This window comes from Misgurnus anguillicaudatus, chromosome 21, assembly GCF_027580225.2.
Source record: "Misgurnus anguillicaudatus chromosome 21, ASM2758022v2, whole genome shotgun sequence".
NCBI classification, from domain to species: domain Eukaryota; kingdom Metazoa; phylum Chordata; class Actinopteri; order Cypriniformes; family Cobitidae; genus Misgurnus; species Misgurnus anguillicaudatus.
This window is the reverse complement of record NC_073357.2, coordinates 60201240-60218730: the sequence shown is the minus strand read 5'-3', so window position 1 is coordinate 60218730 and position 17491 is coordinate 60201240. Positions and strand designations below refer to the sequence as shown.

The following is a 17491-nucleotide window of genomic DNA, read 5'->3' as shown; positions in this document are numbered from 1 at the left end:
TGCTCTACACTGTAAAACCTAAAAGTTAACTCAACTCAAACCATTTAAGTAAACCGGTTGCATTCATTTTAAAACACATACATTTGAGTACTGTGAACTTGAACAAATTGAGTCATATGCAGTTATGCACTTATATTTAAGTTCACACTACCTAAATATAAGTGCATAATTGCACATGACTCACATGACATGAAGTTCACAGTACTTAAATTTATGTGTTTTAATACTTAAATGGCCTAATGCAACCGGTTAACTTAAATGGTTTGAGTTAAGTTAACTGTTAGGTTTTACAGTGTATGACGTATGCGGTCGACAAATACGATTTCCAGAAGACGAACCCGAAATCCTGGCCAGGACGTGTCCGGGAAGAATGGCACGTATGGTCACCCTACTGTCCCTGTTGTGTTTGATTTGTACTCCACCCTGGTACATTCTAACTATATACTAACTCTTTCTAACTAGTTCTGTTGTCATATATACAACTATACAACCAGAACTGGAGTTCATCTGACCTTAACAGTTCAATGTTGGCATGGATTGAGATTTCAGGTCTGAGCAGTTGAGCATTTGAGTGAGTCAAGACCCAAATCAGCAGGGATTCAGGTCCTGTCAGGAACCCCTGCTTCCTCTATAAAATACTCTGGGAAAAACCGGAATTGTCCCTCCCATATTTTATCTGGGTTGATTTAAAGTTTAGCTGGCAATTTGATTCACTGGGGTCAGATCACAGCCAGACCGTGTGTGTGTGTGTGTGTGTGTACAGATGAGAAAGAAACAAATAGCATGTACAACAGAAAGTAAAGACGTATGTCTTCTGTGCATGTATATTTGTGTGTCCACGTTTCAGGCTCCAGCACAGACATATCAAACAAATCCTATGTTTATCCCAAACATGTCTTGGATAGTTTCCCAGTGTGAGCGTGCTTGGGGATCTGAAGCCGGCGCCTAGACTACAGCAAAGGGTTAAATATAGAGACAGACATTCCAGCGAGCAGAGACGAGCAATAGAGAAGAGCAGAGATTCCATGATGATTAAACAATAAGAGGGTCGCTGCTGGAAACTACTGAGATTAAAGGGTGTTATATTAAGTTTGATTGTGTCACTTATAAAGATGACATATGTGACTATTTAAATATAGACACGCATGCGTGCATGTGTGCAACAACAACATCTCAATGATTCAATACAGGACATATTTGGCAGACAATCAAAAATATTACTGCAACTTTATTATTTATATTAAATATCAATTTATCTTTGTTTAAAACAGTAAGGAATAAGTGCTGGTTCAGACACGGTAAGTATACTTTACAAAAAAAGCATTGCTGATGTGCATTTTGAGACAAAACAACACTGTAAAAAAATTCCGTAGAAATTGGGTTGCCGGTAACTTACCGTAGATTTAAATTTATGATTTTTACTGGCAACATTTTGTTCAAGGTTAAATGAACATTAGACATTTACAGGTCTTTGTCTTTACAGAGTCAAACGTAAAAAAACAGCATCAAGCAAAACATTCTGGGAAACAAAATCTGAAGCAAAAAACTGAAAAAGGTTGATGATGATTTCTGGTTCCCAGAATGCTTTGCATGAGGCTGTTATTGTATAGTTTTATTCTGTAAAGAGAAAAACTTGTTGATGTTTGAAATTTATTTAACTTTGAACAAACTCTTGCCAGTGAATAACATCAATTTGGATCTGCGGTGAATTACCGGCAACCCAGCTGCAATAACATTGTAATTTTTACTGAATTTTTTTACAGTGAATGACACTGATATATGTAAAGATATGTCATTGCAAGATGTTTATTAAAACAGCTCAAAAATGCATTTTAGGCGGCCCTGTCCGGAAAACCACCTCAATGTGTTTATCCCACATTTGCAATGTCACATCTCTAACCAAATTAAAGTATATGGAAAACTGTAAAAATGTTTCAAGCATGATCATAATATGATGCGACTGATTTGAGAAATAATTATCAGAAAAATCTGCGTCCGAAATCGTTTACTGTGCATACTGAATTAGCTTTATCATTAAACATTACGCTCTATAGCATTATGTGGTTGTAGTATATATATATATATACAAATTAATTTTTGGCATGCTGCATCTGCCATGTTTTCATTGTTATGTCAATCTATGATGTAATCACAAAACAATCACAAGCATAAGTTATGTGTTGTTTAACAAATAATGATATAATGATAATGGGATAGTAAAGCTATACAATTTTGTCCTGCAATTGTATAGATTTAACTCTTTAATGTTTAAAGCACAATTACTCCTATTAATTTAATTATTCTTTAACATTGTAGTATGTAACATGAAATAGTTACATTAAATCAGCGTTTCTCAAAGTGTGGGGAATAGGAACATTACAAGAGGGAGGACATTTGGTCTTTTTTGTGATCTCTTTTAATATTAGGTGGTATAGGCTGTAGTGTGTATAAAGTTAACAATGGATACATTTGTGAGACAGAATGAAAAGAAAACTGGATATTCGGCTCTAGCAAAGAAAACCAAGATAGACCGTGGACCTAATCAACCAAAAAGTTGCATTATTATTTTTATTTACTTTTGAACAAAGACTTATTTAATGCGATACATTTGCACGTTTATATTCTCTATTGAAAGTGTTTAATGCTGTAATGTTTTACAATATGGTGTGATTAAATACATTTCAGCAGTTAAACTTAAAGCCTACTTGATAACCATTTTGTAGCGGGGCAATTGGGGACAGATGGGGCTAAACCCTTCCCTAACTCCAATGGCAGAAAAAGTTTGAGAAACGCTGCATTAAATTAACATTTAATGATAAATAAAACATTAAAAATGTAATTTCTTTTAAAATCTCTAGGTCTAAATGGCAACTGTCTTGAAAATATGTCATTTTTTTAAATTGTTATGGTCTTTAAAACCTCTGAAATTGAACCTTTTTGAATGGAGGGGGGGTGAAAAGGTGATGTGCACCTTCAAATTGAATCTTGGTCTCTTTTTAAAGAAGATGTAAGTTTTTCATTATAGTGTCTGTAATTGTTAATATTAAGTAAATAAAAAATAGTTATAGCTGTTTAGGTTTATTTTAAAAAAATGCAATGAAGTATATATTAAAAATAAAAAACAAATGAAAATGTTTCATATCCAAAAAACAAAAGAAAAATAAAGCCACAATTCTCCACTAGTTTTGATACAAAGTGCAAGTTAAAATCACAAAAACATTTGGTTAGTCACACTTTTAGTAAAAAATGGACGAAAGCTAAGTAAAACTATAAACATTTTATAAAAGAAATTAAACAATATGGTACTACATTGGACAAAATAAAGCAATAAAAACCTATTGAGCTTTTTGTTACTTTAAATTGTTGTAATTTACCACTGGCATGGCCTTTTTATTTTACTTTTTATGTATGTTTATTTGTTTTCCACTTGTTGTGAGTATATTTATGTATAAATCTTTGTATAATTCTTGCATTTGTAAAAAGTCTTGCAAAAGTCACACTTTTAGTGGTTTTACCAACAAAGACCACTAGGTGTCACTGTTTGCTGCATACTCGTCACAAATAATACATTACGGTCACTGCATTATTAGTATTACTGCAAAATGGTTTTGAAATATGAAAACTACCCTCTTAGAGCTTTCCAACGATATATACGATTACTTTATTATCGGTTCAATAGTTATATAAACAATTTAAACAGTTAATGGGTTAAAAAGGCCAAGTAAAAGATTCTTTACATTGCTTGTTATGCTTATATTAAACAGATCCTGCAGTCACCTGCACTGTCAAAAATAAAGGTACGAAGCTGTCACTGGGGCAGTACCCTTTAAAAAAGGTCCTCATATGTACCATTTAGGTACAAATATGTACCTTTATAGGTACATTTTGGCAGTTCAAAGTACTAATATGCACTCTATGGGTACAAAGATGTACCTTTTTGAAAGGGTACTGTCCCAGTGACAACTTTTGTACCTTTATTTCTGAGAGTGTGATATTGAATCCCAAATAGAGGTGGGCCAGTGTGACAGAGCTAAAACTGAGACTCCTGACAGCAATAACAACAGGTACGCACACACACACAAACACACACACAAACACAAACACACACACACACAAACACAGCTCTCTCTTTCTCTCTCTGGTTGGAGAGATTATCACTGAGCAAAGATTAAGCAAATTAAGACTAAAGCACTTGCCCAAAATATCTTCTAGTCTCTGCTGCAGCTCGACCACACAATATAAAGTAATGACCACGCTGAACAAAATGTTGACATTAAATCTACATACTGCTCATAATGAAGAACACGGTGAGTGCTTTACAATACTTTCTTACTGTATGTGATGTGTGTACTTTCGTAAAGGCTGCATCTTAAGTATTGCTTTAAACTGCTTTGTTGTTTCGGGATTAAATTATTTGTAGGTGAAGATACACACAGTATATTAAGAGACATTAAAAAACTAATATTGATGCATGACAAAATTGTTTCCTTTACTAACTTCATAATTGTTCCATTTAGTAAAAATTATTGTAATTCTCAATGACAAATACTGAATAGTTGATATAGTAATGTTTAGTAAACTGTAAAGAATTAACACATTTCTGATATTTCTGTACTGTTGATAATGATGTCGAGCAGTTGTAGTCATGCTTTAATCCTGTTAGATGGTAAATAACACCTGTCAGTAGAGGTGATGCACAGTATGTCTCTTTTAACATACAAACATGTGCCAAATTTTTATTTAATCTTCTGTAAATTGTGATAAATATGATGATTTGTTGTTAAAGTGGCTGTATTTTTGCGCGCATAAGTATATTATAACTGAAAAGATGAATATATCTCCAATAATCTCCAATATTACTCGACCAGCTTAGATGGTGATGGTCTTATAGACATAATCATCACAACAATAACACCCCCCTGCTGAAAAATCCAGCATCAAACCAGCATGGACCAGCATGGGAATTATGCTGGTTTGATGCTGGTTTAGCTGGTGGTCACCAGCATATCAGCACCAAAATAACATATGCTGTGTCTTGCTGGTATGACCAGGATGGGATGCTGGTGCTAATGCTGGTTTGGTGCTGGTTTAGCTGGCGGTCACTAGCAAACCAGCACCAAAACACAACATATGCTGGTCTTGCTGGTATGCTGTTTTTTTCAGCAAGGCCTTCCTCTACTGTTTACATTATTGATTATTTCAAACGCATTTACCAGTGGCAGATTCTTGCCATTATACTGAAACATGACGCTGAACAATTTAAACAGTAGGCCATATTTGGTAGTGGCCATATTATCAATAACGTTATTATTTTTGTTGAATTGATCAGTTTTTTCTCTTTCGTCATCTCTGTCTTTATTCAGACCTCAGTTAAAGTCTGATCATGAGTGATGCTTCGGTGCCGAGGAAGGCCGCTCAGCAGTCCCAGTCCAGTGCCAGTGGTCACACGCAGATGACATCACGCCAACCCTACATCAGCGAACCCATTGCCTCTAAACACGTGTGCTTTTATAAAAGTGGCGATGCACAGTTCAGCGGTCTACCTGTGGTCGTCAACAGTCGCACCTTTAGAACTTTCGAGGCGCTCTTGGACAGCCTTTCCAAACGTGTGCCTCTGCCGTTCGGCGTCCGAACCGTTACGACTCCACGTGGCCATACGGCGGTTCGGTCCCTTGACCAATTACATCACGGCCACGCCTACATTTGCTCCGATCGACGGACGGTCAAACCCGTCGACCTGGAGCGGGCTCAGAGGAAACTGCCCCCCTGGTATCACGCTCGCCCGGTGAGCGCTCGTCGTTTGACTTTGAGGAAGCGCAACCCGGCTCCACGTGGAGCCCGGAGCGCGAGAAGAAACGAGCATGATGCCCTGCTACATACGCCAAAACGACTGGTGGTGTTTCGCAACGGAGAACCGGAGGTGAAACACACACTTATACTGCAAAAGAGAACAACGCAGTCTTTTGACAGTCTGCTTCAGTACATGTCTGAGGTCATGAGCTTCCCTGTCCTCAGGTTACACACACCCGATGGAAGAAGGGTGAGGATCTCTTGTGTTCCTGTCTAACTTTAATGTGTTGTTTTCTATTCATCTTTTGTTATCTTTCTATATTATAATTTAAAGGTCCACTGTGTCGATTTTTAGCAGCATCTAGTGGTGAGATTGTGAATTGCAACCAATGGCTCAATCCACAGCTCACCCCTCCCTTTTCGAAAAGCATAGAGAAGCTATGGTAGACACCACATGACAAACACGTCATCGTCTGAGACAACATAGTGACAAAACACGCTCCGTAATGCTGCGTTCAGACCAGCCACGGTAGAGGCGTCAAAAGCGCGAGTGATTTCAATGTTAAGTCAATCTAAAGACACGTTGACGTGCGCCTGGAGGCCTCGCAGTGCGAATGAGGCGTGTAGCGAGGCGCGGTAGACGCGATTCCGGCTCGTTCGCGCGAATGGCGCGAATTCAGCATTGCTGCGGGAAACGCGCGAGTTGAAAATGTTTAACTTTGGCGGAAAAACGCACCACGTTAACCAATCAGGAACTTGCTCTAGTAGTGACGTGATTACAGAAAGCGAGCAGAGTCGCAGAAGCCCCTCCCATGACGCAAATTTCTGCATAAATTTCTCGATGGCTAGAATTTCACTCGTGAATGAAGCGAATAAACTCAAAATGTTCAAGCGGCATATTAGACGCAGTAGATGCGAATTTGACACCTCAAACGCGGCTGGTGTAAAGTAATTTGTCCGTTTAGGGCTTTTGTAGATACATCACGGCGACTTTCATGTAAGGAGAACTACGGTGTATGTATAAAAACAGCTCATCGTAATGTAATTAAAATTATACCGTTCATTATGCAAAGAATCTATATATGTTAACAATTTGGTGTCTTTATAATATCTAATAGTTTAAATGTTTCTTAATATACATATATTACAAAAGTGGTCCCTCGCTACAGGTTCATCATATTTGGTAGCATAGATGGGATGGTCTGAAGTTTAAGGTCAACATGTCAAGTGTGTCTTCAGCAGACTGACCCATTACCCATTATTCACATAAACGGCATTTACAGATTGAGAAAGACATGCTGCCCAGCAGCACTAAAGCTTCTTTACCATCTCATCCTATTATACAGCACTGCCAAAGAGACACGCACATGCCTTTTACCTCCAAACACCAGATAGCAATGTTAGGAATATTTACGGTTCTTTTCAACATCATGTTGATAATAATATATCAAATTATTTAATGATAAAATTAGCATCTACATGTAAATAGTTCATATACAGATGATGTGTTCCATAAACAAACAAACGTGCAAACCATCATTTTGTCAGTAAATAACCATCTGGATTAACTTAAGACGCGCAGTGGATAATTAGCGCTGAAAAGGTGTAGTCTAGTTATTTTTGCGACTGACCTTATTGCATATGCCTTTGTAGGAGTTTCCCTTTCAGACACAAAATTTATGGGAAGAGAGTATTTATATGATTCACGCAACGTGATTCACTAATGTTTGCGCGTGTGATCTTACTGGTATTTGTGGCATTATATTATGCCAAAAAAGCATGCGTGGTACAAGGCAGAGGATTTTTTTTAAATGCTAGAGGAGCGTATTATTCAAAATTGTTTCCCAAGCCATGTTATTTTTAATTTGCTGGAGGAAATAAAAGAGGAGTCATTAGAAGTCGTCTGACAATACCAGATGTTCTTTTCAGTGTACTGTTGCTTTGTTAGCTGGGATTTCACAAACCGCATTTTCAGCAGAGATGTCTCGTGGTGCTGAACTCAAGCTCATCAGGTGTTAGTAGATCACTCGCACCTGAGGAGCATCAGCTCTGCTTATATGCAACCCTGAACTAATTTGCCCTACTCTTAGTAGATTGTTGGTCATTATGAAAATCAGCTGTTATGCCTGTGTTATTTAATTACCTTTTTTAGGAAATAACCCGCATATATTACCGCTCCCATTGGTGCTTTTTTGGAATTGCGCTTTCACAGCAATTTGCACCGTTTAGTAAATCTGGTCCTAATCATAGACTGTAAAAAAAGATGGACAACGCGACGTCGCCTCCCACCATTGTAATGAATTGAAGCCAAAAATGTCCGACCACGGTCGCCGCCATGTTACGTAAAAACGTCAGTTTGGAGCCAAGGCATGCGCAGAAGGAATCGTCTGTGAAGCCAGAGGCGGAGCCGCGGTATCATACTTCCGCCCAAACACTAGCGTGGCCAATTCAACCACTCCATTCATAACGACACGCCCCGTTTCTATAGCATCAAATTACAAGCTAAAATGAAACTTATCACAAAAATGAACACTTGAACATATATCAGCGTGATAACAACTACTTGAAAGGACCAAAGCCATCTTTCGGAAACTTTTATTGGAAGTGTAAATATTTTTTTATTTAGAGCATAGTCCCATTCATTTGAATGGAGAGGGCGGGGTTATGACTTGTACTGCAGCCAGCCACCAGGGGGCGATCAAAGAGCCAGAGGCTTCACTTTACAAGGCTTATGAGGCACACCCGGTCCTAATGCTGCAATTAATAACTTTGTCTCGCTATCGCCATCTATCTATCGCCACAAAAATTGCAGGTCATTACACGCACTTATATTTATGTATATTGACAGCTGACATTTCATTTGAAATCTGACTTGACAGCTCATCTTCATAAATCATTATTTTAAACTTATTTTAAGCTTAATCGTGGTAAGGTCAGGATACTTGTTGTTTATGTATAGATTTTTGTTTACTTTCAACTAAAAAGTTATGGTTTAAATCAATAAAATTCTATAGTTTTTAACTTCTAAAAAAATTGATAACTTCATTATAGTTTTATATTTCATCAAAAAAGAAATTCATGTAGTACTAGATGACTAAATTCATATTTTGTATGTTAGTCTTACAATCGATGATTTGACAATCATTGGGAGTCTTACAACTATAATATGGGTCATGATGAAACCTGCAGTCACAAGACACGCAAAATGATCACCTTACGTAAGTGACTAGGGCTGCACGATAAATCACATGCGATATCATGCACATCTCGTCAGTAAAGCCGGTTCTTTGATTAGTAGTAAATTGCCATCAGCTGCTTTCAGATGGAGCAGCATTTACTACACAAAGCCGTAGTTCACTGAAAAACTGGGCAAAATATCGCATACATATCACAGGCGATACGTCCACGATAATTCATGCGAAATTATTCCGATTGTCAGTGTAGTACATGCCGCTTTATCTGAAAGCAGCTAAGGCCGATTTACTACTAATCAAGGAACCGGCTTTACTGACGAGATGCGCGTGACAATCACATGGGATTTATCGTGCAGCCCTATAACTGACAAATATGTCATAAGTGTGTTGTATGCTAGTGAAACGCTCCATAATGTTTTGCATTCTGTGTAAAAAAATATGTCTGTTGGATTGAGATGTAAGACTTTTTTACATCATCTTAGGTGGATGGGCTTCCTGCTTTGATCTTGTGCTCAGGGGCTGTAGTTGCCGCTGGACGAGAACACTTCAAAAAAAGAAACTATGATATACAGAAGACGTCTCCACCAACATGGCTACCAGCTAAAAGAGTGGGAAGGCTACATCCAATAGAAAGTAAGTTGAATTAATTTCCTTCCCTCTCAAACTGAAATCAAAGCAACTTTTGTGTTTATGATATTAATACAGTTATGTATCTGCAATGAATTCTTGATCAATTCCTCATTTAATATTCCTCAGTTATATGTAACACTGAATCTCAAGCTTATCTATTGCTTAAGACTGTCTTGAGACAAGTGCTGAGACCTCCATATCTGCTGTAATACCGACTGTGACCTACATACATGGATTATAGTATCTATGCTCTCTCTAATCTGTGTGCATGTTTTCTCTGCTTCCTTTCAACATTTCCCTGCTGTCCTGAACTGGCCAACCCTCATCCGGTCTTATTCAACATATACTTCGACTGACATCTGACAGGGAAAAAAAAGTCAAGCATCAGCAAATCTCGTCCCTTCTCGCCATCCTCTGAACGTTATGTTGTGGAGCAAATACACAACAGCATTGCAGGGAGCATTCGAAGTAACCCAGCTGGCTCTTTGGAGTCTGGACAGCCCCTTGATTCGATTGCTGAGACAGATATGATGGCTTGCCTGGATGGCGAGGGAGCCCCTGAGGACGACATTGAAAAATCCTTTAGAGTCAATCAGGATGGAAGCATGACTGTAGAAATGAAGGTGCGCCTCACTATTAAAGAAGAGGAAACGATCAATTGGACCACCACGGTCAGTCGCTCCATTGTGACCAATCAAATTAAAGCGCTTTCTGATTTTAGTATTGATTTGGATGCAAACTTGCCCGATCTCGATGATCCTGTAACCACAGAGGCCAATGAGGGCGACTCTAAAAATGACAACCTTTCTTGGCCTGAGAAAAACTGTGAAGCAAATGAACAGACGCAGATGAATGGACGTGTAGCGAGCATGAAGCAGCCCTCTTCACCCCTAATGCAATCCCCCATGAAACATCAAACACAGGCATCCGCAGAGAGCTTCAGGACTATAACTGACCCAGACGTTCAAGAGAACAGTTTATACAAGGGACAGCCTGCCAATGAAGAAAAGGTACATTGCAACCGCCCCGTACCCAGACCACGAGGAACTCTGACCACTGAAGTGAACAACAAACCCGGCAGCTTCACAACTTCAGAGGTTCTCCAACAACAAGAAAACAACAAGGAGGTGTGTAAGACAGTGCTACACATCTATGAAAACCAGACATGCCAGGAGAACCTCTCTGAAAATATGCAACCTGGTTTGCCAAGGCCTGGTACATCACCTGATGCCTTACCTCATTCAGCATCTTCAGATCCGGTTCCTCTAGATAAAACATCATGTTGCTTTAGTGCAGATGTGCAACCTGAATCATTGGCGACCTACAAACATCAGTCAACAACGAAACAGCTCTCGCCAACCCATAAACCCGATACTTCCACTAACGACGCAAACACAGTCTCAACGCATTGGTTTAATGAGCCAGTACCTCGCTCTACACCTGCTAGCGTGTTGCAAAAAGCATCAGTATCTAGAAGTACTTCAAACTCAAAGAGGAAGCCAGTGAGAGTAATAGTGAAGAAGAATTACTTGTTAAACACTGCTAATCTCGAAAGAAAAAGAAAGGATAGTAAAGTTGACATCCTCAAAGAAATAAGGAAAATAAGAGCTGATCTATTCAACCAGACAGGAGCCATGAAACTAAAAGAGCATTTCAGAGCCAAAGCTGTTCGAAAACTACATGAACAGAGAAATAAAACCGAAAGTGAACCATTAAAGTGTAGTGATTCGCCTAAAACGGAAGATCCAACCTTGTTTTTGGTTGACAGAAATCCTTACAAAGCCTTACAAAAGAAAAACATCCTTCATGCACCACAACCAGGTACATTAAGATGTCAAACATCAATGCATGAAGAGAATGACTGTCAGGAGCTCTGTAAAGCCATGTATCTACCCGCTGTCCATTCCTCATCCTCTCTAATGAATGAATATGTTGAACTTTGGCTACAGAAGAGTCAAGCAGAACTAAATGCTCAAGTTGAACCACAAACTACAACCGAGCAGCAGAAAACAAGCTGTCATGGTGGTTTACACGAACCCAAGGATCGTAAGATCAAAGAAAGAGACGAGAGGTCTGAGTGTTCAGTGTTTAATCCAGAAGGTGTTTTAAGGACAGCGGTGCCAATGAGACACGAGTGTCTGAATGCCACATCAACAAAACCTTCTCTTAATGGACATTCACCATTAAATATGACGTCAGGTCATGAATTGACACCAGTGCCTATGAAACAGTCCTCTCCTGTTAATCCAAAAGATGAAAAGATCCTTCAAACTCCATCAGCAGACAAATATACATCATCTTCAATAAATACTTCACAAGGCAATTCACAACCAAGCCAACCTTCCTTAGAAACCATCCCCAAGAATAACACAATGGTTAAAGCGTCACTGTTCAATAACCAACCTGCTGAAAAAACACCAACAACAAAGGGACTGTTGGATATGAAAGGGACCCTCATACATACATCACATATAAAAAAGCCAGCACAAGAAAAAGTGCAAATAAATAGTGAAAAACCAAATCAGATTTCTGAACTAATGGATAACCCCTCATATGACACAGAGAATGATACATCTTTGAAGACAATAAAAGAAATTCAAACACAGCCTTCATCAGAACGAAGAGAAGAATGTTACTCAGTCAAAATGGCCGTTAGTCCAGATATGAAACCAGTACTCGATCAGCTCTGCTATATCCTTCAGTCACTTCGTGAGATCACACTACTTAGTTTGAAAAAGTCCAAAAGTGTGCCAGATATTTCCTCATGCTTGGCATCTACATTTGGCTCCTCCTCCAGAATGCTCCTCACTTTCCTTTCTATTATGACTTTAAAGGATGGCTTACAGCGCTTGAATGTACAATGTCAGGCTGAGAGCAATGCAAGTTGTTCTGAGGCGATGCTCATGCTGCAATCACTAAAGGAAATAGTGAGAATAGATGATCCAGACCAGATGAATCAACAGCTGATCGATCTGCACGCTTCAGCATCCATTCATCTACTACAGAGATGGAAGAGCTTCCAAGAACTGTGCAATACGGCAAAGAGCCACACCATTGGATTGGATCGCAGGTCAAGCTCAGAAGAGGAAGACCAGGCGATCCAAGTGCTGATGGGAGATTTAGGGGTTCCTGAAAGAGTCAGAGAGGAGCTTGCAGCCATATGCAATCAACTGTTCGCGGAAAACATTGAGAAGGTTAACGGTTCACCCTCAGAAATGGAGGAGAACATAGTTGGAGAAACTACAGCTGGTCTCTCGGATTTTGTTCTGGAGGATTACGTGAACCAGTATGTTACTTCAGTTATTGACAAGGCAGTACATGCACGCTTGCAGGAGAGTGACACGTCTCAGATTTTCATGGTAGAATCGCCATCAACACCTGACAAAGAAACGACTTTGACCGAAAGACACGAAAAAGAAAACTTTATACTTGGTTCAGATATCTGTGAGGACATGTCATCTATTGAATCCAGCTTTGGGATGGGGATGCATGAAGAATTGGATTTAAAGAGAACAGAAGACAGAGAAAGACTAGAAGATGAAAGAGAGAATCAGACAAAGGAGGACGAGATAAGAGTAGAAAGACAAAGAGGAATTGTTGAACAAACGGGAAGATTGGAGGATATTAATTTTGCAGTAGAGAATTATAAATCTCTAGAAGTTATGAGACAAGTCCCAACAAAAGACCTTCAACTATCAGAGTCACTGGTTAGCTGTGAATTAACACCAGTGTCTCCTGACGAAAGATCTTTGAGTAAAGCAGATCATCTTATACTGAAGCATCATATGTCTTATGATAATGCAGAAATTTCAGGAAGTCAAAGTAAGTCTCAGACATTGCAAACACAAGTTCAGATAAATAACCCAACAAGAACAGATATTGTGTTACCTGAACAGCCAGGTATTTCTCATGACATTCAACCAAATGTGGAAGCGTATGAGATCAAACCTTCAAACACACATCGAGACTTTGGTATGGGAAATATGACTGATTCAGAGGAGGAAGATGTCATTATAGAGACACCACAATGCTACACCATCTACCAGGAGAACTTTCCCGATAAAATCAACGAGTATGAAGAAAAGAAAGTCGGTTTTATGGAAGAAAAAACTAATTCTGTGACAAAGCTTATCAGCAGTCTAAATAACCAGGAAGGACTTGTGGACAATATGCTTTATAATACAGATGAGATGTCTGAGGAGAGGTTCTTCAACCACATCAACGTAGAAAATCTGAGGCCGAAGACGACTACAGACACATCAATGGATCCTCTCTCATCGTCATTAGCATTCAGCTATGACACCAAAACCAGCACTTTGGCAAAAGATCCAGAAGCAAATATACAGATCGACAGAGTCAAATCCATCCGAGAAATGTTTCTTGCTAAGAGCAATACAGACACGCGGCACAGACAGACACATCTGTCAAGTTCTGATCCGTCTGAATTTCTGGACAGCATTGAACACCAGTTATCAAAAGATGATAAGGACGCATGCAGACTGGCCATTGCCAAGGGTTACGTAAAACAAACTATCGAACGACTTTACGGAAAAGGATGTAAAGGATCTGCTTCTGATGACAACCGACCCCCATCAGCTCAGAAGGCCAAGAAAAGAGAAGGCCATAAAGGTGCAAACGTCACCAGTCTGGCGTCCATCCATGAGGCCCGCACTAATGCCACATCCGAACTGTCATACTTCAATGCCACAGACTGTGTTACTCTGAAGGCTCGAACGGGACCCAAGGAAGCGGTCCTCATCGATAAGGGTCGCTGGTTACTTCGGCAAAACCAAACAAGCCCCGAATCTTCACCACAGCATGAAGACACTTCCAAGAATGAACAGGAGAAGGTGATCGAGTCGGACCTGGATTTAGGTAAAGAAGACGCTCCTTACTCATTATTTGGCTCCATGACACCTGACAGAGTTCCTCCATTCGCAGAGCGAGAGGAACACGAAGGATCCACAGGAACGCCGTTCACATACTTTCACCTTCCAAACGCTGGTGATCCCGAGATGGAGACAGAAAATGCAAAGAGAGAAACGGATAATACAGTAACTCCTTTAATAAAGTCGTATAAAGGCTGCGCTGAGAAACATGGTATCCTGACTATTTTTAGTCTACCGGATATCAAGAAAGCTAATAAAGTGCAACCAATGACAGAAGCGACACCTCCAGTAGTTTCTCAGCCAACCAAAGGACCGAGTGTCCAAACGGAGCTATCAAAACGTTCAACAGAACCTGACGCGCTGGAGATCCTCTATGTGTTTTGTGGACAGCACTGCCCCTTACTTTAAACCAGAGGTTCTCAAACTAGGGGGGCTTCAAGGTTACGCCATCCAGTTTGGTACAGAAATAAAAAAATTCATTGTTGTTGGGTTTTTATGTTAGTTCCTATAGTTAAACAAGGCCCTTAATCTTTCAGCTCCCTGGCATTCCTGTTCTTACTGGGCCCTATAAATATACTGTAAAATATCATCAAGCAACATACATTTCTGTGCTACTTAACCATGTTTCAACTTCATTTTTTAAGATTCAACTTGAAGTTAGTTTAATGTAAAGTTAGTTGAAATGATTTGTTTATTTGATTCACTTTCAACTTAAAATTTTAAGGCAGCAACTCACAACTCATTTACAATGTATAAATGCATCCAACCAACCTCTTATTTATTGTTAATTTGCACAAACAGGGAAAATGCACAGATAAAGACAACTGGTAACACTTTATTTGAAGGGGTATTCATAAGACTGACAAGACACCTTCATAATCACGACATGACACATGCAATGTCATTTAGTCATTTAGTGTCATTTGTTCAATTGTGTCATTTTTGGTGCAAGGATGATATTGTTTGAGATGTCTTTGTTATAATGTAACTTGACATTACATTTGTACCACTGATATAAAGTGGTCAGGTATGTTGTCTTGGTAATGTCATTAAAATGCCATTAAAGGTTAATACTCTGTCAAATAGTTTTATAACAGCATCATGAATATTCTTCAGTTCGTAAAGTTTCCTCAAAGTGTTTAAGAAATAAAATAAAATAAATAATTCAATAATAACAATAAATGAAGAGTTTCGTTGCAAAACAAGATAAATCCATTTTTTAACATTTTTGTCAAAACATGTTTATTATTATGTTATCATGTTATTATTTTGTTTTATGGTGCTACTTAGCTGTATTTTTTGAAGGTTTAAATCACAACAAACCAACTGCAGTTGCATTGAAATTAATTGGAATGCACAACCAAAAAACGAGATTTCTGAACAATTAAAAAAACGGTGGTTATGTCGTTTTGCAACGAAACTCTTCAAATAAAATTAATAAAATTATATCTTATTGCATTTGGAGAACGATATCCTAAAAAAAAATAAAACAGCCCAATAATGGGTTAAATTAAACTGATTTTTGTTAAGGCATTTAAAATTATTGGACAGTATTAACACTTAATGACATTAAAGTGACAGTTCAATAATGTTAACCCAAAGCTATGTAGTTTCTTAAGTTTGATAATTATTGATATGTATTGGTTTATCTCAGGTTGTCATAAGGACGTCTCGAACAATGTCATCTTTGCATTGAAGATTACATAGTTGAACAAATGACACTTAATGACAGTTGTCATAAAATCTCCTTCGTGTCATGTCTTATAAACACCCCTTCAAGTAAAGTGTTACCAGACAACTTTGCAAGTGTAAAATTATTAACCATTAGTCCATCTTCTCTAGGTTAAAATCATGTATACCTAAAAGATAAACTGGAAAGAACGTTGGAAAAGCTCTCTGCCCAAAATCACTTTTTCTCTGTTGAAATTGATTTTTTTACAGCTTAGAAAGAGAACATGTGTCTTTTTAGTGTGGTCTAACTTTAAACTGTTAAATCTTACACACGTTAATATAGTTTGTTTAACAACTATACAAGTTCATCCTTCAAAAGACAAAAGCACAGCCACGTACATGTGAAATTACAGATTCTTAAAGATCCAATAAGATTTTTTATTAAATTGTTTTTAATTATTTATATTTCGGTTTTTTTAGAATGCAAGAGAGAAAAATAGTGCCCCGTATAAAATGCATTTTTTTTTAAGACTTTATCTCAGAAAAATGTATCTCGGGGTGTGGTCCAATCAGATGTTGATATGCGTTACCGCTAGAAATGTTAGGTCACATCTGTTTGTTAATTTATGCATAAGTGGTGCTAGAGAGAATTTTTTAAAGTGCAAAGAGAGAACTGAATAGATTGTGATTATTCATAGTCATCTTAACTTTCTGAATGTGCAGCTAAGGGGAAAAATTGTGGGTGGGCCTTTGGAGGTAACTGTCCCCGGGGCCTTTTGAAATCATCATCTGTCCTTGCATCAAACAACAACCTTTTATCCTGACTTACTGGGTCACCAAATTTGTGTGAACAATGCATTAGGACACGGTTTATATTGAGACAATTGTCTGACAAGTGATGATCACACTAGAAGAACTAACGTACAAACATGTTGATTCATCGATTTGGTAAATTGTGTCTATTAAAACATGTAAAAAAACAAAATGTGAAATTCTATACTTTTGTCTCATTCACATTTTAATATAAGCATAAGCATTTCTTAATGAAATCTAGAGCAATCTTGCATTTGTCCAAATACTTGGACACAACTTATGAATTTTGAGGTCTAAATTTGTTTATTTCTACTAAACTAATTCAGACAAAAAGAAACAGTTCATCTAAATATTATTGGACAAAATGTGTCAACTAATGGGTTTTTTAGCAAGGGAACCAGTGTTCCACCAACTTCAGAGAATTTTTGCCAACCCTGGAAGCACTCTATGCTCCAGGATAAAATTTAAAATCTGACTGTTTGATTAAAGTTGTTCTGTGACTAA

The 17491-nt window shown here is 38.2% G+C and overlaps 1 protein-coding gene across 1 annotated transcript; it reads left to right on the top strand.

The window, feature by feature from the left end:
• Positions 1-4178: 4178 nt before the first annotated feature.
• Positions 4179-15232, top strand: LOC129453045 (uncharacterized). The gene is made up of 4 exons (XM_055217108.2): positions 4179-4307; positions 5364-6040; positions 9467-9617; positions 9981-15232. The coding sequence occupies exons 2-4, from the start codon at positions 5384-5386 to the stop codon at positions 14909-14911; spliced, it is 5739 nt and encodes a 1912-aa protein (XP_055073083.2). The 5' UTR covers positions 4179-4307; positions 5364-5383; the 3' UTR covers positions 14912-15232.
• The last annotated feature ends 2259 nt before the right edge of the window (positions 15233-17491 follow it).